At 59.7% G+C, this 8,182-nt stretch overlaps 2 protein-coding genes across 2 annotated transcripts in view; both read left to right on the plus strand.

The window, feature by feature from the left end:
• LOC120503684 (protein Hook homolog 2-like) overlaps window positions 1-4,193 on the plus strand; it is a 5,682-nt gene extending 1,489 nt beyond the window's left edge. The window contains 13 exon segments of the mRNA XM_039712407.1: window positions 13-69; window positions 144-263; window positions 435-491; window positions 566-676; window positions 908-995; window positions 1,220-1,289; window positions 1,382-1,450; window positions 1,621-1,678; window positions 1,940-1,966; window positions 1,968-1,998; window positions 2,226-2,368; window positions 2,439-2,510; window positions 3,863-4,193. Coding sequence (XP_039568341.1) covers window positions 13-69; window positions 144-263; window positions 435-491; window positions 566-676; window positions 908-995; window positions 1,220-1,289; window positions 1,382-1,450; window positions 1,621-1,678; window positions 1,940-1,966; window positions 1,968-1,998; window positions 2,226-2,368; window positions 2,439-2,510; window positions 3,863-4,006 — 1,047 coding nt within the window. The 3' untranslated portion in view covers window positions 4,007-4,193.
• Window positions 4,194-5,934: 1,741 nt separating this feature from the next.
• The window catches only part of CDC37 (cell division cycle 37, HSP90 cochaperone), a 4,026-nt gene continuing 1,778 nt past the window's right edge, over window positions 5,935-8,182 (plus strand). Inside the window, exons 1-4 of the mRNA XM_039712406.1 lie at window positions 5,935-6,213; window positions 6,306-6,411; window positions 7,348-7,463; window positions 7,918-8,040. Of these exons, the coding sequence (XP_039568340.1) occupies window positions 5,950-6,213; window positions 6,306-6,411; window positions 7,348-7,463; window positions 7,918-8,040 (609 nt within the window). The 5' untranslated portion in view covers window positions 5,935-5,949. The remainder of the gene's footprint in view (window positions 6,214-6,305; window positions 6,412-7,347; window positions 7,464-7,917; window positions 8,041-8,182) is intronic.

Here is an 8,182-nt window from a genome sequence, read left to right on the forward strand (position 1 = left end):
GCGCACCTGCAGGCGCAGCTGGGCCGCGCCCAGGCCGGCCGCGCGCAGCTGGAGGCGGCACGGCGGCAGGTGAGCAGCACGGGGGCTGCGGTGGCACTGCTGGCCCCGGTGGCCGTGTCACCCACCTCGCGCTGGCCCCACAGGTGGCGGAGCTGAGCGGGCAGCAGGCGGAGGCGGCGCTCAGGGAGGAGCGGTGGCAGCTGGAGCTGCGGCAGCTGCGGGAGAGATGCGAGGCGCTGAGCCGGGAGAAGGAGGTGGGGACGGTGGGGACAGGGCTGGGGACAGGTGGGGACTCACCTGGGACATCTGGGGATAGCTGGGACACCTTGGAACATCTGGGGACACGCCTGTGTCACACCTGGCACACCCGTGTCCTGCTGTGTCACACCTGTGTCACACCTGCGTCACACCTGGCACACCCGTGTCCCCTGCAGGCGCAGCTGGGCCGCGCCCAGGCCGGCCGCGCGCAGCTGGAGGCGGCACGGCGGCAGGTGAGCGCCACGGGGGCTGCGGTGGCCCTGTCACCCCCGGTGGCCGTGTCACCCACCTCACGCTGGCCCCACAGGTGGCGGAGCTGAGCGGGCAGCAGGCGGAGGCGGCACTCAGGGAGGAGCGGTGGCAGCTGGAGCTGCGGCAGCTGCGGGAGAGATGCGAGGCGCTGAGCCGGGAGAAGGAGGTGGGGACGGTGGGGACAGGGCTGGGGACAGGTGGGGACACGCCTGGGATGCCTGGGTCACGCCTGGGACATCTGGGGACACGCCTGTGTCACACCTGGCACACTCTGTGTCACACTGTGTCACACCTGTGTCACACCTGGCACACCTGTGTCCCGCTGTGTCACACCTGTGTCACACCTGGCACACCCGTGTCACGCTGTGTCACACCTGCACGCCTGCCCGTGCCGCAGCGGCTGCAGGAGCAGCGGGACGCGCTGCGCGAGGCCAACGAGGAGCTGCGCTGTGCACAGGAGCTGCAGAGGCACCTGGGCCGGGCAGGTGAGAGCCGGGCAGGTGAGCAGGGGGGCACAGAACACCTGGGGGGGTGAGCACAGCAGGTGACAGAACACCTGGGCAGCTGGGGACACGCCCCTGCCCAGCACAACGCTGGTGTGCACGCCAGAGACCCCCCACAGGTTTTGGGGGGGTCCGGGTGGCCTTGGCACAGTTTCGGGGTGTCCCCTGCTGCCCCCCTGCCCAAACTCCACCTTCACCCCCCCCAGACGCGGCGCTGGAGGGGGGCGCGGCCCCTGCCCGCAATTTGGCGGCCGAGATCCTTCCCGCCGAGCTCAGGTGGGTCCGGGGAGGTGACGCGGATTGGGGAGGGGGTCCCCAGGTTTTTGTGGGGTCCCCCGTGAGCACCCCGCCGTCCCCCCCCTCCCCAGGGACACGGTGACGCGGCTGCGGCGCGAGAACCGGCGGCTGCGGCTGCAGCGGGACCAGCTCCGGCACAGGTGGGGGTGCGGGGGGTGCGGGGGTCCTCAGCAGACCCCTGAGGGCCCCCCCAGTCCCTGATGAGCCCCCCAGCCCCTGATAGCAGCCCCCTGAGGGCCCCCCCAGTCCCTGGTGGGCCCCCCCAGCCCCTGATGAGCCCCCCAGCCCCTGATGAGCCCCCCACCCGCAGGCTGGAGGCCGCAGGGGCAGCGGAGCCTCAGACGGCGCCGGGCAGACCCCAGGAGGAGGTGAGGGGGGGACAGGGAGATTTGGGGGGGTCCCCAGTTCCTTTTGGGGGTCTCGGTGTCTTGGGGAGGGTCTCGGTGCCTTGGGGAGGTCAGGTTTTTTGGGGAGGGTCTCGGTGTCGTGGGGAGGGTCTCGGTGTCTTGGGGAGGTCAGGTTTTTTTGTGGGGGCTCAGGTTTTTTTGGGGGCTCAGGTTTTTTTGGGGGCTCAGGTTTTTTGGGGAGGGTCTCAGTGCTCCAATTTCACCTCTCTCCACTCCCCCCAGCTGGCGCTGCTAGAGGAGACCCCCGGAGGAGGAGGAAGAGCTGAAGCTCTCCAAGGCTGGTACGAGGGGGTCTGGAGTGGGCATCGGAATCTGGGGAGGGGTCAGGGTGTGGGGAGTCCTGGGGGGGGATTTTGGGGTACCCCGGGGTGGATATAGGGAGTCTGGGGGGTGGTGTCTGCAGGGAGGGGGCAGGAGATGAACCGTGCCTCAGTTTCCCCGTGCAGATCTGGGGGGTTTGGGGCTGTTTTTTTGCTAACCTCCCTTTTTTCTCGTGCCGTGGGGTCAGGATTTGGAGGTTCCACGAGGCCGGCCCCCCAGAACCCCCCCTCAGCCCCTGGGGACCCCCCCGGGCCTGCCCCCCTGGCCCCCGTGCTGCGGCTGCTCCGCAGCCAGCTGCAGGAGAAGGACGCGCTGATCCGGCACCTGGAGGTGAGGGGTTAACCCTGGGCGGGGGTCCTGGGGGTCTCCATGCCCGGCTGAGCCCCCCAAAACCCCCCAGAGCGACCGGGAGCGCAGCTGGGCGCAGCGGGAGCGCGAGGAGCGGCTGCTGGTCACGGCCTGGTACAACATGGTGAGCGCGGGGACCGGGACCCCCGGGACCCCCGGGGCGGGCTGAGCCCCTCGCTCACCACCCCGCGGTCTGCGGGGAAGGTTCTGGATGGGGAGGGTGGGATGGTGAGCGACTGACAGAGAGCCGGGGCTCGCCGGGGTCAGAGCAGGGGAAACTGAGGCACGGAGGGTGGGGAGAGGGGCGGGAATGGGAGCTGGGGGATGATCCCTGCACAGGGGAGGGGTCACACGGGTAGAGGGAGGGGGCACAGTCAGGGGTGAACCTTTTGGGTAAAAGGGATACAAAAAGTTCTAGATAGGAAGGATGGGATGCTGAATGATTGACAGAGATTGACAGTGGGGAGGGGTCACACGGGTAGAGGGAGGGGGCACAGTCAGGGGTGAACCTTTTGGGTAAAAGGGATACAAAAAGTTCTAGATAGGAAGGATGGGATGCTGAGTGATTGACAGAGATTGACAGGGATTGACAAGGACTGACAGAGAGCCAGGGCAGGGATTTGGGGATGATCCCAGCACTGGAGAGGGATCACACAGGTAGAAGGAGGGAATACAAAAAATTCCAGATAGAAAGGATGGGATGCTGAATGATTAACAGAGATTGCAGTGATTGACACATTGACAGTGATTGACATGGATTGCAGTGATTGACACATTGACAGAGACTGACAGGGCTTGACAGTGATTGACAGAGGGCAGGGCAGGGATTTGGGGACGATCCCCGCACAGGAGAGGGAATACACAGGTAGAGGGAGGGGATACAAAAAGTTCTAGATGGAGAGGATGGGATGCTGAGTAACTGCTAAAGATTGACAGTGATTGACAGGGATTGCAGTGATTGACAGGGATTGCAGTGATTGACAGAGGGCAGGGCAGGGATTTGGGGACGATCCCCGCACAGGAGAGGGATCACACAGGTAGAAAGAGGGGTACGAAAACTTCTAGATGTAGAGGATGGGATGCTGAGTGATTGATGGGATTGACAGTGATCGACAGGGATTGCAGTGATTGACAGAGGGCAGGGCAGGGGTTTGGGGATGATCCCAGCACAGGAGGGGAAATACACAGGTAAAAGGAGGGGATATAAAGAGTTCTAGATAAGGAAGGGTTGGATGCTGAGTGGTCGATGGAGATTGACAGGGATTGCAGTGATTGACAGGGATTGCAGTGATTGACACATTGACAGTGATTGACAGAGGCAGGGCAGGGGTTTGGGGACGATCCCCGCACACGACACCGATCCCCCAGGCCGAGGGCGGGGGCACAATCCGACCCGACCCCCTCGCTTTACCCCAGCCCACCCAAACCGCAGCCCCCACGGAGCCCCAACCCCCGTGCTGCCCCGTGTCCCCGCAGGGGCTGGCGCTGCAGCGGCACGAGGCCGGCGCGGCCATGGCGGCTCCTGACGGCGGCGGCGCCCTGTCCTTCCTGGCCCAGCAGCGCCTGGCCACCGCGGCGCGGCGGGCGCGCGCCCCGCACGGCCGGGCCCCCCCCAGCTGAGGGGGGTCCCCGCAGACCCCCGAGCCCCTCGCTCTGGGCTGGTCCCAAGGTCTCGCACCCCGCGCCTCGGAGCTCGCCCCCCGCGCCTTTCGGGGGGTTTTTAGCACTTCTATTTTTGTAGCTGATTTTCGGGGGGTTTTGTGCGCGTCGCCCCCATAAGATGTTCTAATAAAGGATCAGGAGTCGGCGCCGGAGATTCTTTATGGGGGGGTATCGGGGGGCTGAGCTGTTTTGGGTGTTTTAAATCACGGGGTGCGGCAGGCTGGGTGGGGGCGAGCACCCTGCAAATTACTTTGGTTTTGTCTTTTTCCCTCATGGTTTTCACTATTTCCCCCTCACGTGTCTCACCCTTTTCCCCCCTCACATTTCTCACTTTTTCCCCCTCACATTTCTCTCTTTTTTCCCCTCATTTTTCACCTCTTCCCCTCACGTTTCCCACCTTTTCCCCTCACATTTCTTTCTCTTTTTCCCCCTCACATTTCTCACTTTTTCCCCCTCATGTTTCCCACTATTTCCCCCTCACATTTCCCACATTTTCCTCTCACATTTCCCCCCTTTTCCCCCTCACATTTTCCTCTCTTTTTCTCCTCATGTTTCACACACTTTTCCCCTTCACATTTCCCACCTTTTTCCTCTCACATTTCCCCCTTTTCCCCCTCACATTTCTCCCTTTTTTCCTCTCACATTTCTCACTTTTTTCCCCTCACATTTTTCACCTCTTCCCCTCATGTTTCCCACTATTTTCCCTTCACGTTTCCTGCCGTTTTTCCCCTCACATTTCCTCCTTTTCCTCTCACATTTCTGCCCTTTTCTCCTCATGCTTCCCGCCATTTTCTCCCCTCACATTTCCCCCCTTTTCCCCTCACATTTCTGTCTCTTTTTTCCCTCACATTTTTCTCTTTTTCCCCTCACATTTCTCACCTTTTCCCCCTCATATTTCTCTCTCTTTTCCCCCTCACATTTCTCATCTTTTCCCCTCACATTTCCGCCATTTTCTCCCCTCACATTTCCGCCATTTTCTCCCCTCACGTTTCCCGCCATTTTCTCCCCTCACGTTTCCCGCCCTTTTCCCCCTCATAATTAAGGAAACCCCTCTAGTTAAACCATTTAAAACTATGAGAAGAGGGTTTTGGCCACCCAATTTAAGCCTTAAAAATGGAAAAAGGGGTTCCCTCTATGTTTAGAGCCCTAACATGATGGATAAAGTGGGTCTCCTCCCAAGATAAAACATAAAAATGGTGAAAAATGTGGACTTTCCCTCGTTTTAAATCCTTTAAATGTAGGATCCTGCCTCAATTTAATTTTTTTTATGGAATTCCCCCTCAATTTAACCCCCCCAAGAGGCTTCCTCCTCCCTTTACTGGTTTTGCCTCAAGAAACACCAATTTTGGGCCTTTTTGACACCATTTCCCCCATAAAGTCCCTTAAAACAGAGGGCTCCTATTGGTGGAAGTCTTAAAACAGCCCATAAAGAGGCTCCTTTCAATGTAAACCCTTAAAAACGACAGGAAACAGAGATTCCTCCTCAATTTAACCAGTGAAACAAGGAAAAAGGTGTATTTGCCCTCACCTAAATCCCTAAAATAACACAAAGCAGTGATTCCCAGTCAATTAAACCTCTTCAAATCATGGAAGAGCCAGGCTTTTCCTTCAATTCAAACCATTAAAATAGCTTTAAAGGCTCTATCATTTGATTATCTCCCTTAAGCCCGCGGGTAAAACGCGGCGTTTCTTAGATTTAAAGACATTTACCGCGTTTTTTAGATTTAAAAACCCAGGGCGTTCCTGTCTCTTTAAATCCGCCGCCATCTTTGAGCCGGGCGCGGCTTCCCGCGCGTGCAGCGCGCAGGCTCGGCGGAGGGCGGGCGCGGCGCCGGAAGCGCGTCAGGCGCGGGCGGAAGCGCGTCAGGCGCGGGCGGAAGCGGCGGCGGAGGGTCGCGGCCATGGTGGATTACAGCGTGTGGGACCACATCGAGGTCTCGGACGACGAGGACGAGACTCACCCCAACATCGACACCGCCAGCCTCTTCCGCGCGCGCGCCGAGCTGCAGCGGCTGCAGGCCGAGGAGCTGCAGCGGCTGCAGGCCGAGGCGCAGCAGCTGCGCGCCGAGGAGAGGGGCTGGGAGGCCAAGCTGGAGGAGCTCAGGAAGAAGGAGAAGAGCATGCCCTGGAACGTGGACACGCTCAGCAAGGACGGCTTCAGCAAGGTGGGCTCTGGGGAGGGGGGGACCCCAAAACACCGACCCCAGAGCTGGGAGGGGCCCCCAGAATCACCCCCTGTGCTCCCTGGGGCCCCCAGAGCGTTTTCAACGTGAAGCCTGAGGAGAAGGAGGAGACGGAGGAGCAGAAGGAGAAGAAGCACAAAACCTTCGTGGAGAGATACGAGAAGCAGATCAAACACTTTGGTGAGGGTTTGGGGGGTTCAGGGAGCAGCTTCTGGGGTTCCCCAAGCTGGGGAGCCCCCCAGTGCTGGGAGCAGCTTTTGGGGTTCTCCAAACTCTGAGGAGAAGAAGCACAAAACCTTCGTGGAGAGATACGAGAAGCAGATCAAACACTTTGGTGAGGGTTTGGGGGGTTCAGGGAGCAGCTTCTGGGGTTCCCCAAGCTGGGGAGCCCCAGCCCTGTGCTGGGAGCAGCTTCTGGGGTTCCCCAAGCCTGGGAACCCCCCCAGTGCTGGGAGCAGTTTTTGGGGTTCTCCAAACTCTGCTGGGAGCAGCTTTTGGGGTTCCCCAAGCTGGGAACCCCCCCAGTGCTGGGAGCAGTTTTTGGGGTTCTCCAAACTCTGCTGGGAGCAGCTTTTGGGGTTCTCCAAACTTTTCTGGGAGCAGCTTTTGGGGTTCCCCAAGCCTGGGAACCCCCCCAGTGCTGGGAGCAGCCCGGAATCCTCTCACTTTGCTGGAAAATCCAGGATTTTTTGGTGGTTTTTCCCAGTTTTTTCCCCTGCTGAAGCAGAGTTTAGGGGGAGCCGAGTTGAATTTCAGAGTGGGGCGCTCGCCCTCAGCCCAGCCTGTCCCTGGGGGTTCAGGGTTTGTTTTGGGGGGTTCAGGGTTTGTTTTGGGGGGTTCAGGGTTTGTTTTGGGGGGTTCAGGGTTTGTTTTGGGGGGTTCAGGGTTTGTTTTGGGGGGTTCAGGGTTTGTTTTGGGGGGTTCAGGGTTTGTTTTGGGGGGTTCAGGGTTTGTTTTGGGGGGTTCAGGGTTTGTTTTGGGGGGTTCAGGGTTTGTTTTGGGGGGTTCAGGGTTTGTTTTGGGGGGTTCAGGGTTTGTTTTGGGGGGTTCAGGCTCTGTTCCAGGGGGGTTCAGGGTTTATTTTGGGGCTGAGGAGGGGTCCCGTTGCCCGCTCAGGCATGCTGCGGCGCTGGGACGACAGCCAGAAGTACCTGTCAGACAACCCTCACCTGGTGTGCGAGGAGACAGCCAACTACCTGGTCATCTGGTGCATCGACCTGGAGGTGGAGGAGGTGAGGGCAGGGCTGAAACTGGGGTGAAATCCCCCTTTTCCAGGCTCCAGCTGCCTCCTTCTCTCCCCTTTGGATTTCATCCTGTTTTTCCTGCCAAAAAAAAGGGATTTTGGAAGCTATAAAGCAGGAGAGGTGGGGACAGATCCTTAAAATCATCCTTGAAAGGCACCCACCCCTTTTTTTGGAACAGGGGTTCACCCCCAGCCCCCTCTCCTGCAGCTCCAGGGTTTTCCTGGGACGAGGAACCCCCAAAATCAGGGAATTTGGGATTAATTTGGGATCAAAAAGCTCCTAAAGCCCCCCAAACCCACCCCAGCCTCACCCTAAAGCCCTTGGCACGCCAGCCCAGCCCTGCAGGGGCTCCCTGACCCCAATCCCCTCTTCCCCCACCCAGAAGGGGTTTTGTGGCGTGGGGATTTGGGAGATTTTGGGGTTTTGACCCCTTTTTCCCCAGAAACACGCGCTGATGGAGCAGGTGGCCCACCAGACCATCGTCATGCAGTTCATCCTGGAGCTGGCCAAGAGCCTCAAGGTGGATCCCCGCGCTTGCTTCCGGCAGTTTTTCACCAAAATTAAGGTAAAAACCCCAAAATCCCTCCCGGGGCCCCATGCTCCCCAATTTCCGTGGGTTCTGCCTCAAAATTTTTGTCCCTTTTGTGAGGTTTGATCAGGGGAGGGGGTTCTGGGGGAGAAGGGGAGGGGGTGGTAAAGGGGGGCTC

This window comes from Passer montanus, unplaced genomic scaffold, assembly GCF_014805655.1.
Source record: "Passer montanus isolate IOZ18808 unplaced genomic scaffold, ASM1480565v1 scaffold267, whole genome shotgun sequence".
NCBI classification, from domain to species: Eukaryota; Metazoa; Chordata; class Aves; order Passeriformes; family Passeridae; genus Passer; species Passer montanus.